The 26,166-nt window shown below is 37.8% G+C and overlaps 1 protein-coding gene across 4 annotated transcripts in view; it reads left to right on the top strand.

The window, feature by feature from the left end:
* Positions 1–26,166, top strand: part of DOCK4 (dedicator of cytokinesis 4) — a 482,024-nt gene that overhangs the window by 410,966 nt on the left and 44,892 nt on the right. For all 4 annotated transcript variants that reach the window (XM_068549319.1, XM_068549318.1, XM_068549321.1 and 1 more), the window contains exons 31-35: positions 11,052–11,200; positions 12,906–12,991; positions 18,026–18,121; positions 19,008–19,068; positions 23,178–23,271. In XM_068549319.1, coding sequence (XP_068405420.1) covers positions 11,052–11,200; positions 12,906–12,991; positions 18,026–18,121; positions 19,008–19,068; positions 23,178–23,271 — 486 coding nt within the window. The remainder of the gene's footprint in view (positions 1–11,051; positions 11,201–12,905; positions 12,992–18,025; positions 18,122–19,007; positions 19,069–23,177; positions 23,272–26,166) is intronic.

Here is a 26,166-nt window from a genome sequence, read left to right as displayed (position 1 = left end):
GTTCCGTGCGCACTTGAGAAGAACGTGTAATCTGCTGTTTTTGGATGGAATGTCCTATAAATATCAATTAAATCTATCTGGTCTATTGTGTCATTTAAAGCTTCTGTTTCCTTATTTATTTTCATTTTGGATGATCTGTCCATTGGTGTAAGTGAGGTGTTAAAGTCCCCCACTATGATTGTGTTACTGTCAATTTCCTCTTTTATAGGTGTTAGCAGTTGCCTTATGTATTGAGGTGCTCCCATGTTGGGTGCATATATATTTATAATTGTTATATCTTCTTCTTGGATTGATCCCTTGGTCATTATGTAGTGTCCTTCCTTGTCTCTTGTAACATTCTTTATTTTAAAGTCTATTTTATCTGATATGAGTATAGCTACTCCAGCTTTGTTTCGATTTCCATTTGCATGGAATATCTTTTTCCATCCCCTCACTTTCAGTCTGTATGTGTCCCTAGGTCTAAAGTGGGTCTCTTGTAGACAGCATATAGATGGGTCTTGTTTTTGTATCCATTCAGCAAGCCTGTGTCTTTTGGTTGGAGCAGTTAATCCATTCACGTTTAAGGTAATTATCGATATGTATGTTCCTATGACCATTTTCTTAATTGTTTTGGGTTTGTTTGTGTAGGTCCTTTTCTTCTCTTGTGTTTCCCACTTAGAGAAGTTCCTTTAGCATTTGTTGTAGAGCTGGTTTGGTGGTGCTGAATTCTCGTAGCTTTTGCTTGTCTGTAAAGCTTTTGATTTCTCCATCGAATCTAAATGAGATCCTTGCCGGGTAGAGTAATCTTGGTTGTATGTTCTTCCCTTTCATCACTTTAAGTATATCATGCCACTCCCTTCTGGCTTGTAGAGTTTCTGCTGAGAAATCAGCTGTTAACCTTATGGGAGTTCCCTTGTATGTTATTTGTCGTTTTTCCCTTGCTGCTTTCAATAATTTTTCTTTGTCTTTAATTTTTGCCACTTTGATTACTATGTGTCTCGGCGTGTTTCTCCTTGGGTTTATCCTGTATGGGACTCTCTGCGCTTCCTCGACTTGGGTGGCTAATTCCTTTTCCATGTTAGGGAAGTTTTCGACTATAATCTCTTCAAATATTTTCTCTGGTCCTTTCTCTCTCTCTTCTCCTTCTGGGACCCCTATAATGCGAATGTTGTTGCGTTTAATGTTGTTGCGTTTAATGTTGTCCTAGAGGTCTCTTAGTCTGTCCTCATTTCTTTTCATTCTTTTTTCTTTAGTCTGTTCCGCAGCAGTGAATTCCACCATTCTGTCTTCCAGGTCACTTATCCGTTCTTCTGCCACAGTTATTCTGCTATTGATTCCTTCTAGTGTAGTTTTCATTTCAGTTATTGTATTGGTCATCTCTGTTTGTTCGTTCTTTAATTCTTCTAGGTCTTTGTTAATCATTTCTTGCATCTTCTCAATCTTTGCCTCCATTCTTATTCCGAGGTCCTGGATCATCTTCACTATCATTATTCTGAATTCTTTTTCTGGAAGGTTGCCTATCTCCACTTCATTTAGTTGTTTTTCTGGGGGTTTTTCTTGTTCCTTCATCTGGTATATAGCCCTCTGCCTTTTCATCTTGTCTATCTTTCTGTAACTGTGGTTTTTGGTCCACAGGCTGCAGGATTGTAGTTTTTCTTGCTTCTGCTGTCTGCCCTCTGGTGGTTGAGGCTATCTAAGAGGCTTGTTGGGAGGCTCTGGTGGTGGGTAGAGCTGACTGTTGCTGTGGCGGTCAGAGCTCCATAAAACTTTAATCCACTTGACTGTTGACGGGTGGGGCTGGGTTCCCTCCCTGTTGGTTGTTTTGCCTGAGGCAACCCAACGCTGGAGCCTACGTGGGCTCTTTGGTGGGGTTAATTGCAGACTCTGGGAGGGCTCACGCCAAGGAGCACTTCCCAGAACCTCCGCTGCCAGTGTCCTTGTCCCCACGGTGAAACAGAGCCACCCCCCGCCTCTGCAGGAGACCCCCCAACACCAGCAGATAGGTCTGGTTCAGTCCCCCCCAGGGTCACTGCTCTTTCCCCTGGGTCCCGATGCGCACACTACTTTGTGTGTGCCCTCCAAGAGTGGGGTCTCTGTTTCCCCCAGTCCTGTCGAAGTCCTGCAGTCAATTCCCACTAGGCTTCAAAGTCTGATTCTCTAGGAATTCCTCCTCCCTTTGCCGGGCCCCCAGGTTGGGAAGCCTGACGTGGGGCTCAGAACCTTCACTCCAGTGGGTGGACTTCTGTGGTATAAGTGTTTGCCAGTCTGTGAGTCACCCACCCAGCAGTTATGGGATTTGATTTCACTCTGATTGCACCCCTCCTACCGTCTCACTGTGGCTTCTCCTCTGTCCTTGGACATGGGGTATCCTCCTTGGTGAAGTCCAGTGTCTTCCTGTCGATGATTATCCAGCAGCCAGTTCTCACCTTTCTTTTGTGTGTTTCATTATTACTGAATGACAAATTTTATAATCTAACATTGTTCCAATAATACATGCTATTCTAGCAATGAGCTAACCTTTCAGAGTTTGGAATTGTAGCAACTCAAAATTTCTAGAACTCTGAATTGAGGCTCTGAATGACAATAATTTAGAATAAACTTTATGAAACATTGACTTGAGCATCTGTACCCTTAGAAACTTAAAAACCAATGACCTATATCATGAAGAGTAAAGCCAAAGGATTTTAAACATCTGCAGTTGCTAAGAAGTAATCAGATCCAATTGTGTTAATCTGCCACAGCAGATAAGAGCATATTATCCAGCAAATTGGTTGCGTAGAAAAGAATAATATTTAGAAGATAAATTGTTTTAAACTCTCATTGGCATAGGGTTTCTTTATTGAAAGTCATAACTTATTTAATTTGGTATGTTAATTATGCAAGTTTATAGTATTCATTTGCTGTTACTGCATTGTAATTCCTCCTTGTGATTTATTAGAGTGATGGACCTATTTGAATTGAATATATAATGACCTGAAAGCATTATATCTTTCCTCTTGGGCTCATCCAAGCACAACTTGGAGATGGCAGGATTTGTTTTCTGTAAGTGAAAATAGAACCATTATCATTTTACTTCAGTTCATGTTACAGAGTGATTTTTGACCAGGATATCCCTCAAGTGTACAATATGTACAAGGCAATTTGAGGAAGCCTTGTTATATATAACTGAGCCCAGTGTTCAGTGCTTGCTGATAATTTCAGGGAAAAAAAAGCGAGTTAGCATCTTGAAAGTAACCTCCGACTGTCCAAAACCAGCCAGAAGAAGCCCATGAGGTGTCTTTAGATTCAGCTCAAAAATAACATCAGTTTGTCTTATTTGAAGAGCACTCCTCTCAGTCTTTATGTTTTGTTGATTCTTTGTGTGTTTGTTTTTCAAAAACAGATCAAGACCCTTGGAATGTCCCTATTGCATTTGGCATTAATTTAGCAAAGTGTTTTCCAAAGAATGCTGCATTGAAATGCTGTTGTGGTTTAGGCTCTTGTGGGAGCTCAAATGATAAGACCAGGACAAATTTGTTTAAGTTAACAGAATGTTAGAAAACATGGCAGGTTAACCTCTTCTAAATAAATCTCAGCATTGCCGTGTATGGTTATTTCCGCATAAATCTTTCTTCAAGCTGGCATACCTGTTCCCTTAGGCCCATGACCCATGGCTTGCTGAATAAAGCTGGCATCTTTTGTCTCACTAAACATGTCATTGTATACTTCATGAACTCTTCTCCTCTATTTTGTCTTTAATAAAAATATTTCTACCCCTCTGGGTTTTATGTTATGTCTTAGTTTTCCTCAGAAATCTAGAGAATGTGAAAAATCTCGAGCATATTGGTCCCCGTAACACGTCATGAGGTCAGTGCTCTTAGAACAGTGACACTCAGTAGACAGCATCACCTGGAAGCTTGTAAGAAATGCAAACTCTCTAACTCCTCCCCAGACCCACTGGAATAGAATCTCTGAGAATCTCTGAGACGGGCAGAGCAGTCTGAGTTTTTACAAGTTCTCCAGGTGATTCTTATGCACTTGGCTAAAGATTAAGATTAAAAGGCACTGCTTTAGACAACGCTCTCCCCTTTCTTTGTTTTTCCAGCCCTAAAGGCTAGCTCTAGCACTGTGTTAGAAAAGACTTATTAGACTCAAGTACAGATTCCCAGCATGACATAGTTCAAGGATAGGGTGAGTGTACATTTGCACTTCATTCCTTGGTTTCTGCATTATTTCCCTAGAGTTGCGGTCTGAGACTTCCAAAACATCAGGTGAATTTTAAAGGTCATTGCTACTATACAACAACTGGAATTCAAGAATGTTTAGAAATGTTAAAACCTCTTTTCCAACATATATTTTTATAAATATGATAATAAAAATTAAGTATTCAGGGTATTTTGATACCCTTGTAGAGCTTAAGTCAGCTTGTTACTTAAGAATATAAAAATACATTAGTTATAATTTGGTTTACCTATAAATTTGTCATATTGAGTCTTTTGAATGCTAAAGGAAAATTTATTCAGATAATTATAGATTTTCATTTTTAATGGAACAGGCCAATAGATTCAATTTAACATAATTCATAAAGCACTGGCCATGTGCAAGTTATTTTGAGGGATATAAGAAAAAATGGTCCATGCCTGTTAAAAGCTTAGTTTTTAAATCTGATATTTTAAACTTTTTGTCCAGTTTGTGTGGAGCAGTAAAAAGCTTGATAAAGACATATTCACCATGTTTTCATAAAGCAAGTAAACTGTTATGATTTCATAATTGAAAATCCTCAGTACTTTTCAGTAGATACAAAAAGCACTAAGTTTTGGAAAATAAATTGAGTAGAGGAAATGCCCAGAGTCACTAAATACACAGTTACTTGAAACTTTCCAGTTGGTCTAATTTAGAAGCACAAATTTTACTGAACAATATATGAAAATCAGATTTTGGTCATTGGTGTTTACCTCAGAAGTGTGGAAACTCTTCCATATGCTAGAAATAAATTAGTTTTTGCGTTCTGCTGAGGACAAGGGAAAAAGGGGCATACATAATTTAGGGACTAGTTTACTTTTAAACATAAAGCTTTTTTTTTTTTGACACAACATGTATATCAAGAGTTCATATATCATCAATACATAATATAAATATTGCACTATACATACAAGTTTGCATACAGAAATGTATAGACAAAACATAAAGCTTTAGGATTTTCAAATCTGATCATTATAGCTCCTCGATTTACCTGTGAGCAGTGGTTCATATGGTAATTCTATTTTTAAGTTTTGAGGGATCGCCATACTGTTTTCCATAACAACTGCACCATTTTCCATTCCTACTAACAGGGCACAGGGTTCCAGTTTCTCCACATCCTTGCCAGCACTTATGTCCTGGTTTTTTTGTTTGTTCTCGTCTTGTTTTGTTTTGTTTTTTTTATAGTAGCCTCCCTAATGGCTGTGAGGTGGTATCTCATTGTGGTTTTGATAAAATAATTTATTTTTGGAGAGTAAAACAAATAGTGATAAGTGAACACCTTTTCTTAGATGTGTTATTCCTCAGTATTTTCAATTTATTAGTTGAAGGACTAAAAATATTCTGTTGCAGTGGGAGGGGAGTGGAGGATAAAATACCTAGGAATAAATTTAACCAGAGGTGAAAGACGGGTACACTGAAAACAGTAAGACAGTTTTGAAAGAAATTGAAGGTGGCACAAAGAAATGGAAAATTATCCCATGCTCATGGAAGAATTAACATTGTTAAGATGTCCATATTACCTAAAGCAATCTACAGATTCAATGCAATCTCTATCAAAATCCTAATGACATTTTTCACAGAAATAGAACAAACAATCCTAAAATTTGTATGGAACCACAAAAGACCCTGAATAGCCAAAATAATCCTAAGAAAAAAGAACAAAGCTGGAGGTAGCACACGCCCTGATTTCAAATTAAACTAGAAAGCTATAGTAATCAAAACAGCAAGGTATTGGCATAAAAACAGAAACACAGATCAATGGAACAGGACCGAGAACCCAGACATAAACCCACACATATATGGACAATTAATTTACTATAAGAGAGCAAAGAACATAAATGGAGAAACTACAGTCTCTTTAATAAATGGTGCTGGGTAAACTGGACAGCAAAAGAATGAAACTAGACCACCAGCTTATACCATACACAAAAATTAACTAAAAATGGATTAAAGACTTGAATGTAAGACCTGAAACAATAGAATTCTGAGAAAAAAACATAGACAGTACACTCTTTGACATTAGTCTTGGCATATCTTCCTGGATATGTCTACTTAGGCAAGGGAAACAAAAGCAAAAATAAACAAATGGGACTACATAAAACTAAAAAGTGTCTGCACAGCAAAAGAAACAATCAACAGAACAAAAAGACAACCTACCAAATGGGAGAAGATATTTGCAAGTCATACATCCAATAACGGGTTAATGTCCGAATATATAAATAACTCATACAACTCAACAACAACAACAAAAAACAATTAAAAAATGGGCAGAGGATCTGAATAGACATCTCTTTCAAGGAAGATATGCAGATGGCCAACAGGCACATGAAAAGATGTGTCAGCATCACTAATTATTAGGGAAATTCCTATCAAAACCACAATGAGCTATCACCTTACGCCCATTAGAATGGCTGTCATCAAAAAGACAAGAAATAGCAGTGCTGGACAGGATGCGAAGGAAAGGGAACGCTCATATACTGTTGGTGGGAATGTAAACTGATGCAGCCACTATGGAAAATAGTATGGAGATTCCTCAAAAAATTAAGATTAGATCTACCATGTAACCTAGCAATGCTACTTCTGGGTATTTATCCAAAGAATACCAAAAAAAACACAAACAAACACTAATTTGAGAAGATATATGCACGCCTATGTTCATTACAGCATTATTTACAGTAGCCAAGATATGGAAACAACCTAAGTGTCCATCAACAGATGAACGCATCAAGAAGATGTTGTGTGTACATGCAATGGAATACTACTCGGTCATAAGAAAGGTGAAATCTTGCCATTTGTGACAAACTTGAGGGTATTATGCTAAGTGAAATAAGTCAGACCATGACGAATACCCTATGATTTCATTAATGCAGAATATTAAAAGTAAATAAATGAACAAACAAAATGAAACAAAAACAAAACACATGGATACAGAGAATGGATTGATGGTTACCAGAGGGGAAGGGAGGTGGGGGAGGGTGAAACGGGTAAAGGGAGTCAACTGTATGGTGATGGATGCAGACTAAACTTCTGGTGGTGAGCACGCTGTAGCATATACAGAAGTCAGAATACAATGTTGTGCACCCAAAATTCATATAATGTTATAAACCACTGTTACCTCAATAAAAAACGAGAGGGGGGAAGGCATGAATTTTCTCCCCAAAATTGCTATGTTTGTACCTGTACTTGCAAGGATAGTCTACAAAGAAAGAGGTTATTCTTTACTGCTGTGTCCCACCTTTGCCATTCATCATGCTGCAAGGTTAAGTTTTTTCTTTCTATTTTTAGTTGAACTAACATTCTTACTAAATATAAAGTGGGCTTCTCTTCCACATTTGCAAACACAGTGTCTTGTAACTGCTGTAGAAAAATCAATACTTCCCTAACAGGCTGCTCTGTGTGAATAAATATACAACAGCCCAAGTAGCAGGTGCCCTAAATACTTCAAAACAAGACCATGTGGCTGACAATTAGAGATGGGAAAAGTATACTAAATCTGTGATTTAAAAAGAAATAATCTAAATGAAGTTTATTTTACCATTGCTATACATAGCTCAAGATTTTGCTTTGCGGATTGGATAAGAGTAAAATTTTCTATGGTGGAAGGCTTGTACGGGTTGCACGGATTCTTTGTTCCCAAACTGTTTTCAGTAAAGAAGGCTAGCCTCATACATTTCTGCACAATGATTTAAATGTGGGTATGGCTTCTCTACTGTCCTAGAAAATCAGGCTACAAAATAGAGCGCATGAATTTTGTTTGCATTATGATTGCAACAAGCCAGCTGTAAATGACATGTTTTAAGACAATCAGGAAAATTTTAATATAGGCTGGTTTTAGATTAATTTGAGGAATTACTGTTTGCCTTTTTTGAAGGTGTGATAAAGGCATTGTGATTCTATATTTATAAAATGACCTACCTGTTAAAGATGCTTACTGATGTTTGTACAAGTAGAATGTTATGATGTCTCTGACTTGGTTTAAAATTTCCCAGGGAAAAAAATAGCTGGGTTGATAGGTGAAACAAGATTAGCAAAAAAATGTTGATAATTATTGAAGCTACATGATGGGTATGTGGGTATTTATTTTACTAATCTTTGTAATTTTCTGTACATGTGAGACTTTTCATAGTAAAAAAATTTTTAAAGAAGAAAATCACATTGTAAAATGTCTATAAATGGAAGACACTTTTTAAAAAGAGATTCAAGAATACTCAGTGAAATAATGGTAAATAAAATTAAGTGCATGCTAATGATGTTCTTTGTTAGAGAGGTCAAAGGATGCCAGACTCAGGAAAGATTAAAAACAAAGATCCGTAATGTAGTGGCTCTGAATCTCATTCCACCATTGCAGGTGTAGGAGTACTATCCGGGCTGGCAGGAATTTTCATTTTATTTTGTATTTCCTGCTTCTCTCATCCCCCTTTCCCCACGCACACCCAAAAGCTATGCAAAAGCTTGATGTCTTAACACAGTGTCAAGGCAGCAGGGAGGTCCTCCTCATTATTAGTCACATGCCAAGATGGCCCTTGTCCTGAGTACAGAGTCCCTTCAGTCCGTGGTTCTGTGGGAGCACAGCATCTGTAGCTAGACTTTGAAGCCTTGCAGCCATCTCCTGGGGCAGGGTCACAAAACAGGTGTAAGGCTCGTTAATCTCAGGACTTGCTAGCCTTCATCTCTGCAGGAATCTCCTTCCCTCTTTCTCTTTCTTCCCCTCACTTGCCAGGACATCTTGAATAAGCAGTGAGTGGGTTTAGGCTTTTCCAGTTGACACTAAGAGTAATTGAGTTCAGGTTGCTTCTGCTTTCTGCCCTGACAAAAATAACTGTGGAAAGGAATTGCAAATGCTGGCTGCTAGTTACCTGCTTGAAATGTGTATGTTGGGAGGATGGGGGAGATACAGGGAGAAGACCTATGAATTGATGTTTCTGTATATTCTGCCACAGTGAGTTTGTTGGTCTTGAAAGTATTGATTGTTTTGGAGGAAAATATACAAGCGTAGGCTTAAGGAAGTTTCTTTTTCTTCTAAATCTGTTTATTTTATTTATTTTTTATATCTTTTGATGAATAAGAAGGAACTGTTCTTGCTCTGATGAGGAAAACTAGGTAGTCCCTTGGGAAAGATAAAAGATTACCTGGGTCAAAAATAAAGGTAAGAAAGCAAGAAGAATTACAAGCCAGCTTCTTCCTCATGCTTAATGGATGTGTATAAGTCATTTAGAGATGATAAGAAACAATGAAGTTACTTTTGATGCAACATCAGAAAAAGAGGAAAGGACCATGTGACTGCAGTGATGTAAAGTAAAGGGGCTTTCAGATAGAGAGGGGCCTGCCAATTGTGTCCTATTGTCATCCCATATTGAGAAAGAGAGATGCGGGCCACATTCTGAAGACATCTGAAATATCCCAGCGCACTTCCAGTCACAAAACACAGCGACTTCAAAAAACAAAAACAAAAAAAACACAGCGACTTCACAAACACCCACTTGGGTTTGCCCATCTCTGACCCTCATCCATCATTTTTCTCCTCTTTCCAGATTCTTTCCTTCATATTCTCCTTCCTTTTACAACCCCTCTAAAGTCAATATAAATTTAAACTGTATGTTTGCACCCTGGATTTATGTATGTCCAAGTCTGTGACCACCTTAATGCCTTCTAGGACAAAAAACAAAATAGAGAAAGTGATAATTAACGTGAAGATATATAACTCCGAAATTGGCAAATAACTCTGAACAGTGTGATTGTGTGTATGTATTCAACACTTACTACAAAAGATCAAAGGTAGAAAAGAAGAAGAAAAAAAGAAATGATGCTCTTTCATGAAGCCAGCTCTCTTCTGCTCAGCTTCCGAGCTCATTCTTTGGGTTTTCAGTGGATGCTTTCAGTATCATATGCTTTCATCCATGATATGAAACATTATACATGTAATGTACATACATGAAATGTACATGGTACATTTTCCATAGCATGCAGTTTTCTTATTATAAAAATAGAAACTCTGAGATTTAACATGGATGACTAGGGTAATGGACTGAACTCAACACTCATATGCTAGACAAAATCATCTACGTCCAGCCCACCCTCCACCTTCCTTTCCTCTGAATTATCGATACCATACCTTTGAGCACTTGCTAAACACCATTTTGAGCTCACTATTATCACATTGTAGTCTTTTCAGAAAATTGTTCTATTTTTTGTTTGCATCAACATTTAAATGTTTATTTAGGCTGTATGTTTATTATATAAAAAAGCAAGAAAATTATATAATACAGATAGGAACCACCTTTTTTCATATATAAAAATCACCAGTAATATCATCACCCAGAGATAACCACTGTGGTTAGTATTAGGGGATATAATCTTCTAGACTATTATATATATTTTCTTTTTAAATGAAAGATGTACCTGTGCATACTGTATAGTGCCTTGCTTTTTCAGTTAATTGTATTGAAAAACTTCATCTGTGTTATTCTTCTTCAACCTCATTTTTTTTTTAATTTTTTTTTATTCAACCTCATTTTTAATGATTGCATAAGAATTTTAATGTGTGAATGTACAATAGTATACATAACCAATTCCCAATGATTTATGTAATGTTTAATTGTACCTTATGGCTTTTTTTTTAAAACTGTGAAAAGGGTAAATCCCTAGTTTTTAAATTAAAAATAATGAAGAAATATTAACATATGGAAATCTACTGTTTATATATCTGTTTAGGGGAATATTTTCTTGCTTGAGGAGACAACTCTAATTGAATGTATTCTTGTGATGACAGTTTTAAACACTGTATAATACTAATTTTCTGAAATCTTATTAAAACTAAATATACTGAAACATAAATATTGTACTCAATTTAGGAGAGCACAAGCTTCATTTCATCCCTGCCCTGATTGGCCCCTTCCTGGAAGTGACCTTGATACCGCAGCCAGATCTCCGGAATGTCATGATTCCTATTTTTCACGACATGATGCACTGGGAACAGAGGCGGAGTGGCAATTTTAAACAGGTAGGCGGGTGTGCTCCTCAGAGCAGTGGGAAGAGTTTCAGGTCTCTTTGAGCTCTCTGAGCCACTGCATTCAACTCTGACTTGCGGAATGAGCACCAAACCGGATTTCAGCCCGGGCTGCCTACTCCCAAGCTGCGTAGCCTCGGACACCTCTCTGGTACTGTGTTTCCCTGGGTCTCCGAGAAGCCCTAAAAAAAACATTTCATTCCCTTTCAGCTAAAAAAATCCTGTGATTTCCTAGGTCTGTGTTTAAGAACTGGCAGAGACTTTATTTGCTCCCAGCTGGACACACCACAGAGGAATCAGAAGGTTAATGATTCTTAAAATCATTGACCTCTCAGTTGTCTGCACATTGTGTTTGGTGAATGGCTTAGCTTTGAACATTTGACGCACAGTATGTTTTATTGCTCTTTGCTTGAAGCATTGAGAATTAATTTAAAGGGAAAAGCAGTAGAAATTGTTGTAAAGGCAATTCTGAGGAGATGAGCCTAACATTTCTCTTTGACATAGGATCTAATAGCTCTGCTCCAGTTTTGGAAAGACAGACGTTCTTATTCCAAAACCAGATCTCATAGCAGAAATCAACTGCTTTTGCCATGCCAAGTCACTCCTATTGGAGACAGCAGACCTACTATCTCTTCACACAGTCATTGCACTCACCTATGTGCACTCTCCTGTGTGAAGGATCCTTCTTGCTTCTCCAGATGAAGGCCTTCTCAAGTCTTAGAAATGATTGTCAACTGTACAAGCAAGCTGAATGCATACATAGGACCCTCCTGTTGCCAAAAGCATGGCATTTCATCTGTATCAATCTCTACGTTTATTTTCAAGAAAGCTAATACATGAATGAAAGGCTATTTAAAAATTGTATTGGGGGAGACCGACTTTTCTTCCCTTTTCTCTTTATCCCCATATTGAAATTTGATTCAAAGGGAATAATTGTGTTTAGTCCCTTGACAAAGTCAAATATCCCTCCCTATCCCTGGTTGTTTAACTCTCTCTGGCCAGGCAGAGATTCTTCATTTTCTGTTTCCTCTGTTGCCTCCGACAGATGAGGGATATTTATTTCTGCCTTCCTGATACTGAAGTCCTAAAGGATTTATGTTCTTGAAAATATAAATGTTTTGACTACAGTTTTCAGGAAATATGTCCTTTCTCTCTCATGCTGCCTATTGCTGACTTAGAATATGTCTATGGATCTACCATCTGTACATGGTTAGGACAAATTCTCAACTTTAGCAAAGATTTAGTGTAACGTCGAGCTGTTTTGAGAAAGAAAATAGATACAAAACACATCAAAGATTTAAATGAATGTTTGTGGATATGGTAGTTTGCTGATGTTCTTATATAAATATCACGATTTAAAAAAAAAAAAAAAAAAAAAGAGACTTGCCAGTTTTTACAGCTCCTAAATAAAGAATTCAAACATTTAAGCTGGGCTGCAGGCATTTGTGTTTGAATCAACAAATAAGAAGTCTTTGGCGACAGCACATGCTACCCTACCGGGAGTTTGAAGTATGTTCCTGCATCTAAATTGGCCCCCTAGAATTCCAAGGGGGTGTCTCCTGTGAACCACAGCTGATAATGTCGCTTTCACAAAATTTACTGTGGCTTTTTCCTGTGCAGAAATAAATATGTTTCAGCATGCCTAGAAAATCCTACTTGTGAAAGGGAGGAAAGAGAGGAACGTTGGGGTCTGTTTCAGGTGGAAGCCAAGCTCATTGACAAACTGGACAGCCTGATGTCAGAAGGCAAAGGTGATGAAACATACCGTGAGCTCTTCAACAGTATGTGAGTAACGTGTTTATCTCAAGTTGATTCTGTTCGGGGGATTTGGTGTCAGTGCTAAGCAGCTGAGAGCTACAAAGACAGCTTGGGTCTCACAGGAGTGCTTTGTCTTTGTGGAGTGCGAAATAAAGGATAATTGCTTAACTGGCAAATGGATCTTGTTATGTTGGTGATTAGACGTATCTCCTTGTGTTAATCTCTGATTACGGCAGGTCACAAGTGTTATATAACACATTCCACTCTTTTCATGCCTAATAATTTTTAAAGTGGGGCTGCAAGGTAATGATTTTAAACAGGGTTAAGAGTGGGAGAGGAAAAGACACAATAGTGGTGTGATTGTCGTGTTTGTGCACAGTGCTTTCCGAAGCGAGATATCCTTGGTTGATTTGCTGTTGGGAAAGTTAACCTAGTTTGCATCTGTTCTTCAACGATTGATTTAATTCATCGATACTTATTGCTCATTCAGCATTATTAATTTCTTCCTAAATGTTTCTTATGAGACTATCACAGAAGCAAGTCGTTTTTAGTAAATTCTGTGATTAGGATTTGTATGGAGGATAGAGAAATAATATTGTAAGGAGACTCTGAGGTTGTCTTACTAAGGAAAGAATATGATCACTATCATAAGATGAAGTGCTTGCACCAAGTATTTATTCATCCACTGTGTGAAATGGCCAGAGAGGATACATAAGAAGGTTTTAGTGCTTTAGGACTTTAATTCTAACACTTGTTTCTTCTACAGCTTTCTATGAATCTTAGTCATTTTCAAACCTTTTATACTTATGAAGTGTTTCTTTTTGAAGGAAGAACCAGTTCATTGTGCTTGGGAAATGTTTGCAGTTCTTTCATAAGTGCAAAAACAATTTAGCAATACATTTTTCTATCACAAAATACGCTTTTACTTATATTTACGCCCAAGTATCACCTAAAACTAAATATTAATGCTTTAGTACTGATAGCCAAATACAAAATTCTGTAATTCGTTTTATGATCATAAATTTAGGGCAGTGGATACATTAATATATAGGTTTGAAAAGTACTATTAGTGACTGATAGATTTCAACTTGCCTGATTCAAAATCATTCTTGAAGCTTTTAAGAAAATTATATTGAAAGGAAAAGCCAAGAAGGGGTACACAGATTTCTTGTGGTGGTAGATAAAATGCATTCTTTGTACTGAGTCCTGAACAACGCCATTTTCCTCTGATACTGTAATTAAACTGGAACTTTTAATAATTATTCACCAAGCCCTCATTCATTCTAGTGTACAAAGCGTCTGTCTTTCACGACAGCTGGAGTTTAGCAAGAATTCTGATTAAAGCCTCATCCAATATAATAAATTGCTCTTGAAAACCACTCTCAGTTCAGTTACTAGTCCTTGGTTTGAACAAAGAACTAAAATGAGAAAGCGCTCAGTGAAATGAATCTCTTGAGATTTGTGATTAATTATTTATGATAAATTCACAAGATTAATAAACACTCACATAGCTCCATAGTGCCTCTTATCGACTTTAATAAAGGCCTGATAGCATGCAGTTTGGATTGCTAGTGTGTAAATATGGGTTTGAAATAGAAGATGTACCTTGACATTAAAATCAAACCAATAATTAGAATATTAAGCCTCTATAATTAGACTGTTTTAAGGTGCCTGATGCATTCAATGGAGATTTTTATTCTTTTGTTGATTTTTAACATAGTACTAGAAATATTACTATAAATATTTTTCTTTCATTACTACCTGGGCTCAGAAAAGAAAGTGAAAATCCAACTATATTTCAGGAAACAATAAAATGCTTTTTTGGCAATAGAAATCACAATGAATTAGTATAATCACAGTGAGTCACTGCACACATTATGAATTAGGAACACATGCCACTATGATACAGATTCTCATTTGTTCTCTGTATTTCATGTCTAAAGCTTCTTAAAATCTGTTCAGAAGCTGAAAGGAGCTCACTGCTTCCTGAAAATGTAGTATGTACTTGCCAAAATAGCCTCCTCAGAATGAGACTGTAAATTTATACAGTAACTTCCTTCCTAAGAACTCATCTTTCGCTGACCCTCACGTTATCTGCATTTACCCGCACTACATCTTTTTGAAGTAAACAGGGGTCAGGATTGGTTGCTTTTGATAATGCTGGAATTGTGGATCATGCCGTCCATGTGATATTCAGAAGAAGGTATCAGAATGAAATTCTGCTTCCCTGGATCCACTTCATTCACTCATCCAACTTCATTTATTGAGCAGCTCCCTGTGCTAGGTGCTCTTCTAAGGCTGACGATGCAGCAGTGACTGTGCTGTAGGAGCACACAATGGGGTACCAGTAGCCTCGGGGGGTTCTAAAGGGGCTTTCCGGAAGAGGTAACCTCCACCTCAGTCCTTTACTGTGCTCTATCGTGTGTTGCTCTAAATAATTCAGTAAGACTCCAAATCATCTCATAGATCTTTGTTTAGTGATCACACATTTAATTATAGTTTGCAGACAGAGGATTAGCTATGTAGCACATACTTAGGTATCTAACTCTTCTCTCTGGATTAAGAGGAGTGTGCACAGACACAGGTGTTTCCTATAAGCGCTGGCCTCCACACAATCCTGTTATGATACAGAGAGAGGTAGACTGAGGGTCAAATTCTACGCCCTTCATATTCCTTCACAGAGTAAAAGCCTGTTGGGCAGTGTGTCATCCTGCAGGACCGTGACTTATCCTGCTCTTCAATGTTATGGGGTCCCATTGCCCATCAATTAGCAGTAAGAAATCACCTTGGAGTAGGGGGGGAGATAAATTAGGAGTTTGGGATTAACATAGACACGCTTCTATATATGAACTAGAAACAAGGACCTACTGTATAGCACAGGGAACTGTATTCAATGTCTTGTAATAACCTATAATGAAAAAGAATCTGAGAATGAATATATATACATATATATGTGTATAGATATATAACTGAATCACTTTGCTGTACACCTGAGACTAACACAACATTGTAACTCAACTATACTTCAGTTTTTAAAAATGGTTTAAAAACATTAGAAAAGAATGATGCATCGTTAATGCTCTTTTGACATGTATGTAAAGTCTAGTGCATTAGTTCATGTAGCAACCATTTATCATTTTAGTGCCTCAAAAAAAAAAGAAGAAATCACCTTTCACTGTGATTAGGTGAGTTCCCTGTGTACTCACCATGGGCACATCAGCACGATTATAGGCCAAATAGAGATATACCAAATTATAGATCAGTGTCACCCAAGTTATCTAGAGAGACTCTTCTCTTCTTGTCTGATAGCTTCTCCTTATCAATGTGTATCAGGTAAACGGGGAGGGCAAGCTTCCCCACAGAAAGAACTAGCCTGGCCGAGAAAGCAGATGAACTGGGTTCTAGGCTTGGTCCTGATATTTGGGTCTTGAGTTAGTCAAGGAAACAGGCTCTGCAGAGCTGTGACTCTTTTTACAAGAGGATTCTGTAGCTCAGATTTCTTACTGCAGCCAGAGGCTGTGCAAATTAATGAAACTCATGCCTATAAAAGAAGTCTCTATGTATTTTTAGAATTATTACCTAACTTGAGTTCTTTGTTTTTCAGCCTCTAAAGTATATGAGGTGTGGGCTGTCACTTGGGACGATTTCTCCATCATCCTGCATTGCTTTGGCAGGCAGATTTTCATTTGAGTACTTGGTTCAATACCAGTTTGGCATTTAAGCTTGAAACAGGTGCTTCTCGGAGGCTTTTTAAAAGAAAACACATTTAGAACAAACTAGGGGACCTTTCCCTGGGGGATTAGTCGGGCAAGTTCCATCCCTTCATGTGCTATTTCTTCCCCTCTTCCCCCTCCTTAATCTAGGAAACAGTTCAGAATAAACAAGAAAAACAAATGATCAGGGATGCATAGGCACCAGATGAGGAGATAGGACAGAGGGCTGGGCACTGGAATGGTAATAGCAAGAAGAAGCAGTGGGGAGTGGGAAGGAAGATTGAGAGAGAACGTAGCCACAGAGCAAAAAAAACAGCTTTGACAAAATAGCTTTTTTTCTACTAAGCACAGTATAGGATAGGCTGAGATGGTACTTGTACGAAATGGTTTCTCTCTATGTTATTCCTGAAACCAAGATGAAAGGGAAACAACATTTTAGAAATAATGATCATTAAATTTAGGAGGGCAAAGTATCCTCATATTGTCATGCCTATGTTCTTACTTTTTTCTTTTGGGGAAAGTTCTGTCGTAAAGGTTTTTGCCAAGTATATGGTTAATTTGCCGAGAGGTGGGAGTCAAAGTAAAACAGATCCTAATTATTATGATTGTTACTGTTTTGTGTTTACATAGCAGTGCCTCTGCTCCGAGGTGCTTAAGATTAGGGAAGATGTAGGAGGAGAGATGTGGTTCGGTACTTGTCATCAATCTGCTGTAACAACCACGTAGAAAATCCTCTGTGATTAATGACAAAATGAATGAAACTGTTGAGTGAGTGCACAGATAGTACAATATGTATTGAGTGGGCAAATGTTAAGTGAGAGGAAAAAATGCAAAACGTCATACCGTCTGTACAAGGATTTTCCTGTAGCAGTTGCATTGCAGTAAAATTGCTTGGATGAAGATGCATTCCACTGAGAGGTAGGAAAACATTTTTATGTGAATAAAACAAGATCTTACTTAAAAGTAAACTTAGAGGCACTCCTGTTTTCGCTTTTCGCAGTGTGGTTTGGTGTGGTGAGGCGCAAGCCTCTGTTAGTGGCAGAGAGAAGCTAGGAAACAATGTCTTTGAGCTGTGAGGTGCTTGCATATTTTGAAAATATGATTTATATGCATGTGTTCGTATTTGATGACTTGGATAATGAAAATCAATTTGCTTTGTCAATGCTTCCTGGATTAGAATTCCACTATTTGGTCCCTATCCTAGGTAAGACATTGTTTGCAAATTGTGCTACTTGTGAGATGTTGCAGTGGTTGCTAAGGCATTTAAGGTATTGATGAAAGTAAAATGGTTGTCATGGTGACTGATAAAAATAAATGTTGAAAATCCCCTGGGTTCTTTCTTTTCCAGTCTACTAAAGAAAATTGAGCGGGAAACATGGAGGGAGAGTGGTGTTTCATTAATCGCCACTGTAACTCGTCTAATGGAGAGGTTGTTAGATTACAGGTAAGCGGAGCCCACCCCCCGCCCTCCCGGTTTTCCAGATATGCTGCGCTCCACTTAGAAAGTCAGAGAGTTAGAATACAGTCAGACATTGCCCTTGAGTTAATCACTCAAAGAATTGATAATCAGACCGTGGAACCTTGAGCAGTAAAATAACAGACTTCTAACTAGCTGGTTCAGAGTTTTTTCTTCGTTTTTCCTTTTTTATGTTTTGTTTTGTGGGTTTTGACAGTTCTTTTAAAGTCTCAGTGAATTGAGAGAGTCCTGTTATTAAAGAAATCTTTTTTTTTTTCCCCCCTTGGTGTTTAGACTCACCCGTTAGAACCAGTAGATCCATTCATCTTAGGGTGACGACAGTGAAACAGACAATTGTACAACCATGCTGCTTTCTTATAAAAGGAGAGGGGGGATGAAACTCACACCGTTAGCTTTCAGAGACATCATTTTTTGATTTTGAAATGATCTAAACTGTTGAAGCAGTTCATCCCACTTAAACGCGTGGTGTTTTAAGAATAAACGCTTCATTCTCACTGCTGATGGCCAGGCTTAGCAGATCCTTCTCACCCCAAGTAAGAGGTGTGTAATAACACACCTTCACTCCTCCTCTTCCTGGAGCCACCCCCCCACCCCCACCCCCACCCCGCGGTGAAATTCTCAGCGATACCGGTGCTCAGGAGGGTCTGACCGCCCCCCTCCCCAGCCTCTCCCAAGCTCACGCTTCCTGGGGCACCGCCTCTATTCTGCTGAGCCTTCATCTGCACAGCAACTTGCAAATTGCCTCTAGTCTCTGACAGTTCCTTTTTTTTTTTTTTTCTCCCTAAAAGAACAAACCGTGTTCTCCCCCTAGGAAGGAAGTTCTGAGTTCTGACTCCTGCTTTTTTGTTTTTAGGGACTGCATGAAAATGGGCGAGGTAGATGGCAAAAAGATTGGCTGCACTGTGAGCCTCCTGGTTCGTAAACAAGTTCCCTTTTCCTCCTTATATCCTAACGTTTGCTTTTTCACAGAAATACTGCGTTTTGTTTGTTTTTCAGCCACCATGTGTCTTTATCTGGGTGTTTCTTAGAAGAGTTTAGAAGTGTTTTTGCTTCAGGTTGAATTAAATGCCAGAAAATTCCGAGCTTCGAACACTGCAGAATGTTCCCACTGTAAGATCCCAGAGTGATGCCAGGCTTCTCCTGTTGCATCGCTCCTCTGCCCTGGAGTCTTTTGTTGCTCTGCTAGGGAAAAGCATGATGTCCCTGGAGAAAAGTCTTTTCACTTTTGTGTAGACAGTTTCTTTCTGCCCTTCTTATATGTATTCTAGGTTTTAGTAAATATGAATGTTCTTTTCTGAACAAATGACAGTTTCCTATTTAGCACATGAATTCTCACTCTCTAGCTTCTTTGCAAATTAAATCCATAATACCGCTGTTGTTAAGTTGTGGATTATACCTAGGATGGCCACATAATTTCTTACCCAAACAAGACGTTTTTGAGAATAAAAATAAATATTGGGTAAGGATAACAGGCTACACCAGAACAGTTCTAGGACCACAAAATTTGTACTGAAATGTCTCATAACTAATTATCAAATGGAATGGTATTCTCACTACAGAGCAAAAGAAGGATTATACATTCACATTCCTTTTTTCAAATTTTAATATATTATAAATTGATGCTCTTGATAATTTACCTTAATCAGATTTAAAATACAGGAATGCGTTGTGACTGCTTTGGTTCTAAATTAGTGAATATCATGGTTTGTTTTTCTTGTTTTGCAGAATAGGTGAAACTTCACCATCTATTCTAAGTACTTGCACAGACAGAATTCTAATTCTTACTCTGACCCACATGAGTCTCTCACATGCCTTTTTTTCTCTATTTGTCTGCACCTTAAAATTTGTTTTGTCCCCCATTCTGATTCTGTCCTGTCTTAGCTCATCGATTTCAGGTTTTTTTGTTTTGTTTTGTTTGTTCCCCTCACAGCCCCTCTTCAGAGCTCAGGATTTTTCGCTTTCTTATGACTGTCTTTTTAATCTGTTTCCCTAATTTGTTTTCTCACTGTACTACATCTCTGAGTATATGACTTTATCCTTTTTTACCACGCCTACCACTTCCTCTTCATTTTTGCATTTAATTGTTACACCTCCACCTCCAATATCAGTTGCTAAAAATAGTAAGACGTGAGCATCCTCTATCAGGCCACCTCTTGTTATGCAGTTTCTTCTGTAATTTTTATCATCACACCCAACAGTAACCTGCAGACCATCAGGCCAAGCTCACTGGGTCAACCCATTATCTCTCCTCTTAGCACTTATTTCTAACCTTGAGCACAGTCATTTCCACTTTTAAATTTCCTTTCTGTGCTTTCCCAGCTTTTTGCCAGCCTTTCACCCCTCAGCCTGATCTCCTTCCACGTCCCTGCTTGTACATCAGTATTTGGGGAGAAAAGCCAAGTGCTCTGTCAGCTTCAGGTTTTCTCAGTTTATCTCCTTAATCTTGGCTCTACCCCAACTCCAAACACAAAGTCTCATAAATAACCTCAAAGAAAAGCCTTTACCTTTTTCCAAAGGAATCGTCTTCCATTGTCTCCATCTCCTTTCACAGCGCCCTCTGTTTAGAGGTACACAAATAAATGTAGACCCTAGGTTCATTTCCTCAACCCGTGTAACAGGAGAGATCATTTCCTCGGATGAAAGAATGAATACTTCCACCTAAATGTGTTTATTCTAGTTTCCCAGTAGGAATAAGCCAGAGAATTAATAAGTAAAATCAGCGGCCCCATCAATATCCACTTGAGACAATGAATTTATCTTGCTAGTTTTGCACTGACCAAGAATAGTCCTTATCAGACCTCCCTGGTGGCGCAGTGGTTAAGAGTCCATCAGCCAATGCAGGGGACATGGGTTTGAGCCCTGGTCCTGGGAGATCCCACATGCCATGGAGCATGCACCACAAATCCATGCACCACAACTACTGAGCCTGCACTCTAGAGCCCGCGAGCCACAACTACTGAGCCCGTGTGCCGCAACTACTGAAGCCCACGCGCCCTAGAGCCTGTGCTCCGCAACAAGAGAAGCCACCGCAATGAGAAGCCTGAGCACCGCAACAAAGAGTAGCCCCCGCTCGCCGCAACTGGAGAAAGCCCGCGCGCAGCAACAAAGAACCAACGCAGCCAAAAATAAATAAATTTATTAAGAAAAAAAAAGAATAGTCCGTATAGAAGATGCTAACGTTTTGAAAGCTGTTCTAATTTCAACCAGCACCTGACTACTTATTATTAAAGGACAAAATATATAACTTTGAAGCTAATCTTTTTAGCTTCTACTCCATATGGAAAGTTTTTGATTTCTAGCTGCGATATGGTTCTCTGTAACCACTCCCTCCCTCCTAGAGTTTTTTCTTAACTTTTTGGAAAGATCAATTCCAGATTGTCTTCAGGAGAGCTCTGGCTTTCTTTACAAGATCAGAGTTAAACTGTAGTATTAGGCTGGTAAAAATGGGTAATCTTTGACATGACTAATACAAGGAAATGTAATTATTGTTTTGTTCTTTGTGTCACTAGTTTTACCAGACATATGTGAAAGATTCTCATCTGCTGACTGGAGAGATCTTTTCTTTTTTTTCAAGAACTATTCATTTACAGAGTGATCACTTATTTGGTTCCCAAAGAAATCTGCTTCTTACCAGAAAGCTAGTAGAACAAATTATCCTTTAATAACATAAAAGCCTGCTATGAAGTTGTTAAACTTATGTTTATGGTACAACAATTCTTGCTAATTAAAATGATTTGGGTTATAGTAGAGATATGAAGAGCATTATTTACTTAGCTTTTTAAAGAATGCCAAGATCTACAAGACACAAGACGAAAAGGGGAAGGATAATGGTATAAATTGGAAAAAAATATTTTTTATGATGCGTTCAACTCAATGTCAGCGTCTCGAGGTTAGAAGAGTCCTCATACTGAAGAATGGACACCTGTTAGGTAGCGACCAGAAGGTACATTGACAGAAGTTCCTCAGGCTTTGAGCCCAAGTACAATTTAAGCAGCCACATTGGCTAGTTTGGTCCATTACCAAAGCACCTCTCTAGCTAATCAACTTCAAAAACGTTTAGAATTCCTGGCCTTTCCCCCTTAGAAAAACCTGTCACTGCTTCAAGTCAGCAGATTTATCCCCCCATCACTATTCATTTTCCCTTCTTCTACACACCAAGTAGCATCTGTCAAAATAACAACAGCAGTAGTAATGATAGCAGTTCAGATGGCTTAAGCAGGGATTTCATAATGTACAATGATCTGCTTTCTAAAATTGCCTTATATGGAGTCTCACAGCATCGTGCTTTTGCTGGACTCCAGCTTCTTACACTTTTGCTCGTATGTTTACTAAGTTCAGTGAGGACTAATGTACTGTCTAATGTGGTAAAGGAGTGTATGTGGATGCCTATAAAGTGTACCTTTAAAATGGCAACATAATGTGTCCAGGTAAGTCAGAGTTGAGTTTTTGGTGACAAATGTTAAAACATTTTAGAGAAGTTTAATAAGATCCAGATACCTTTTTTTAATTAACCAAATATTTTCAATAAGCATGGCCCTGTAACAGTAATTTGAAATTAAATCTCTTATTAATGCCTTTATGTTATAGTCATAAACTGGAAACCTTTAAAATAAAATAAGTTTAAAATTAAAGAAATTATCCTTTGACTATCCATGATCAAATTTAATAAACAGGTTAATCTCTTACATATTTTTAATATTTTTAGTTGAATAGACTGATTGTCCACTGGCAGTTAAACTAACAAAAAACAACAGAAAGTAACAAATGAAATGTGAATCAGTGGTAATAACATCCCCCCAGGAATTACCAGCCTATTCAATAAATGATAGGTAATGTTTAATACAGACAGTGCTGAGTTAAAAATATGTCACTGGGTCTCCTTACTTAATTTTTTAAAGACATTTATACAGAAAAATTCATCTGTTCTCTTGGTTCAAGATATCAAACTTCAAGCAGAGTAAAAAGCAGATACTTGCCAACCTAATTGTTGAGGAATTATCCATGCTTGTACTCTTTTTTATAGAACTTCTATAAGACTGAACTGAACAAGGAAGAGATGTATATACGCTATATCCACAAACTCTATGATCTGCACCTCAAAGCACAGAACTTCACAGGTAATTGTGTCTTTTGGCTCAGGTTGGGGGAAGTGGGCAGGTCACTGGTATATTAAAAATAATAACTCCTCTGTTTTTTTAATTAGAGCTGAGGACTCAAGCATTTCTCCTTTAAAAGTGGAATTTATTTTTAATTAGATTTATGTTTCTAAGTACTCTATGTTTTTAATATATTGGCTTTTTTTTTTTTTTTTTTTTTTTACTATATCTCTTTGTGTAGTTTTTTAGAGGTTGCTTTTGGGATTATAAAAAGCAATTTTTCACAGTCTACTTAAAGTTAGTATTTCACCACTTCAAGTTAAATATAGGAACTACGACCTCCCCACTTTACATTGTAGTGTCATTGGTATTACATCTAGGTACATTGAAAACTCTGTCGGATAATGTCATAATTTTTAAGTCATATCTATTTTAAAGAATTTAAGAGGATAAAAATAATCTATTATATTTACTCAGATATTTACCATTTCTGTTGGTCTTTCTTCATTCCTGAAATCCTCAATTTTCCTCTGTTAACATTTTCATTCAACCTAAAGAACTTGTTTTAGTATTTCTTTTAGAGCAGATCTAATAGTGGAGAATTCTTAGTTTTCCTTCATCTTTATTTTACCTTCATCCCTGAGGGAAATGTTTGTTGGATAGTGTCTTTGTTTGGACAGTATCTTTGTTTCAGTACTTTAAAAATGTTGTTTTACTTTCTTCTGGCCTCCATTGTTTCTGATGAGAGATCTGTAGTCATTTAAATTGTTCCCCTGTATGTAATGTGTAATCGTCTCTGGTTGCTTTCAAGACTTTATCTTCGGTTTGCAGCAGTTCAGTTATGATATATATGGGCATGGTTTTCTTTAAGTTTACCCTGGCTAGGTTTGCTGAGTTTCTTGGATCTATAAACTTATTTCCTTCACCAAATTTGGGAAGTTTTCAGGCATTATTTCTTCAAATATATTTTCTGCACTGATTCTCTCTTTTGGGACTCCAGTTTTATGAGCTTTTGGTATCATTCTATAAGTTTCTCAGACCCTGGTTTGTTTTTTGGGTTTTTTTTTTTTCAATTTTTCTTCTTTCTGTTTTTCAGATTGGATCATTTCGCTTCATCCATTTTCAAGTCCTTTGCTTCTCCTCTATCATTTCCATTCAACTATTGAGCCCTTCCAGTGAAATTTTAGTTTTTGTTATTTTTATTATATAATTTTTAAATTCTTATTTAGCTATTTTTTTAATAGCTTCAATTTCTTTGCAAAGAACATGTATCTTTCTATTTATTTCACGAGTGTTCACTTTTACTTCAAGTAGCATGGTTGTAATAGCTATTTCTTAGTATTTGCCTATAATTTCAACAACTGAATCATCTTGGAATTGGCATCTGTTATTGCCTTTTCCCTTTGAGATGTGTTTAGTTTGCCTGGTTCTTTGAATGTCAAGTAATTTTGGATTATATCCTGGGCATTTTGAATATTATGAGAGTTCATCTTCTGGAGAATGTTGACTATTTTTATTTTAGCAGAAAATCAGCTAGTTTCGGACCTCAAGTCCTGAGCCACCTTTTGAAGGTCAGTTTACTTATCAAAGCCTTTGCAGCACTTTCCTGGTCTTCACTGCATGTATGTCACCCAGGGAGAGTCTGGGACATGGACATTTATCTATACCATAATTCATTTATCAAAATCTTTGTTATGTTGATTCTAGTTCATTCTACACATGTGCAGCTTGGGGGTGAGCCCAGGAAGTCATACACAGAATTTAAAACTTCCTTCCTCCATCTCCTTCCTCTCTCTGATATTTCTCACTCTTCCCATCTCCCAGGGGCTCCTTTTCCTAGTACTCTCACTTGATCCGAGCCAAAGTACTCAGAGCCAAGGCTTGATCCTCCACACTATGATGTACTATGTACAGTTAGTCTCCCTGGGGGCAAAGCAGTGAAAGGAAAGAGAAAAATGGAAGCTGCTGCTGCTGCCACTGTGATTGCCCCTATTGTCACACTTCAGGTTTACAGCTTTGTCCCTGGGACTCAGAGTGGACCAGAAGAGTCAAAAGTACTCCATCCCACAGAAGGTCCTCTTCCCAGTCCTCTGACTAGAGGAGCTTTTCTTGGAGCTTTTTCTGTCTGTTTCCTTTTGCAGTTCCAGGAGACAGGGAAGGCTAAGCCAGGAGATAGAAAAGGCAAAAAATAAAAACAAGGAACTCACCACTCTGTGGTCCTTCTTTTGAGTATTGATTTTCCTGTTCTGTCCACCTTCTCATTTACGGTTCAGAATTCTCCAGTAGTTGCTTTACATATTTTGTCTGGGGTTTTTAGTTGAATCAGTGGGAAAGATACACTAGAATGTGCTTACTACATCTTAACGAGAATGAGAACCCTTTAATTGGATTTAGGAACTACAGTACTTAGTCTTTTGCCACACTGTTCTTCCAAAGACCTCCTGAATCATGGTTCCTCCCTCAGCTTTAAAAGAGTAAAGGAACCTTTCTGAAGTGGTACTCATGTTCCCAGAATTTAAGTATGCCTCTAGCTACAGTTCCACTGTATCACTTAAGAGCATAACTGTTTACTCTTAAACTGGAGACTTCATGATACCTTTGATGCCTCTTATTCACGAAGTGCTATTGGTTCTGCTTCCTAAACATCAAAACCATTTCCTTTTTATTATTTCCAGTTTCACTGCCTCAAATAGGCCTTCATCATCTCTCACCTGGACTGCTTCCTAACTATCCCCAGAGTTACCTCAGCAAACTTTAACCTGCAGGCCGGCCAGCTGATTTTGCAAAGAAAGTTTTATTATAACTGAGCCACACCCACTTAATTACATATTGTCTAAGGTTGCTGTTGTGCTCTACTGGTAGAGTTAAATAGTTGCAACCCAACACAGCTAAAAATAATAAAATAAATAAATAAAT

The sequence above is a fragment of the Eschrichtius robustus genome, chromosome 8, assembly GCF_028021215.1.
Source record: "Eschrichtius robustus isolate mEscRob2 chromosome 8, mEscRob2.pri, whole genome shotgun sequence".
NCBI classification, from domain to species: Eukaryota; Metazoa; Chordata; class Mammalia; order Artiodactyla; family Eschrichtiidae; genus Eschrichtius; species Eschrichtius robustus.
This window is presented reverse-complemented; position numbering and strand designations above follow the sequence as displayed.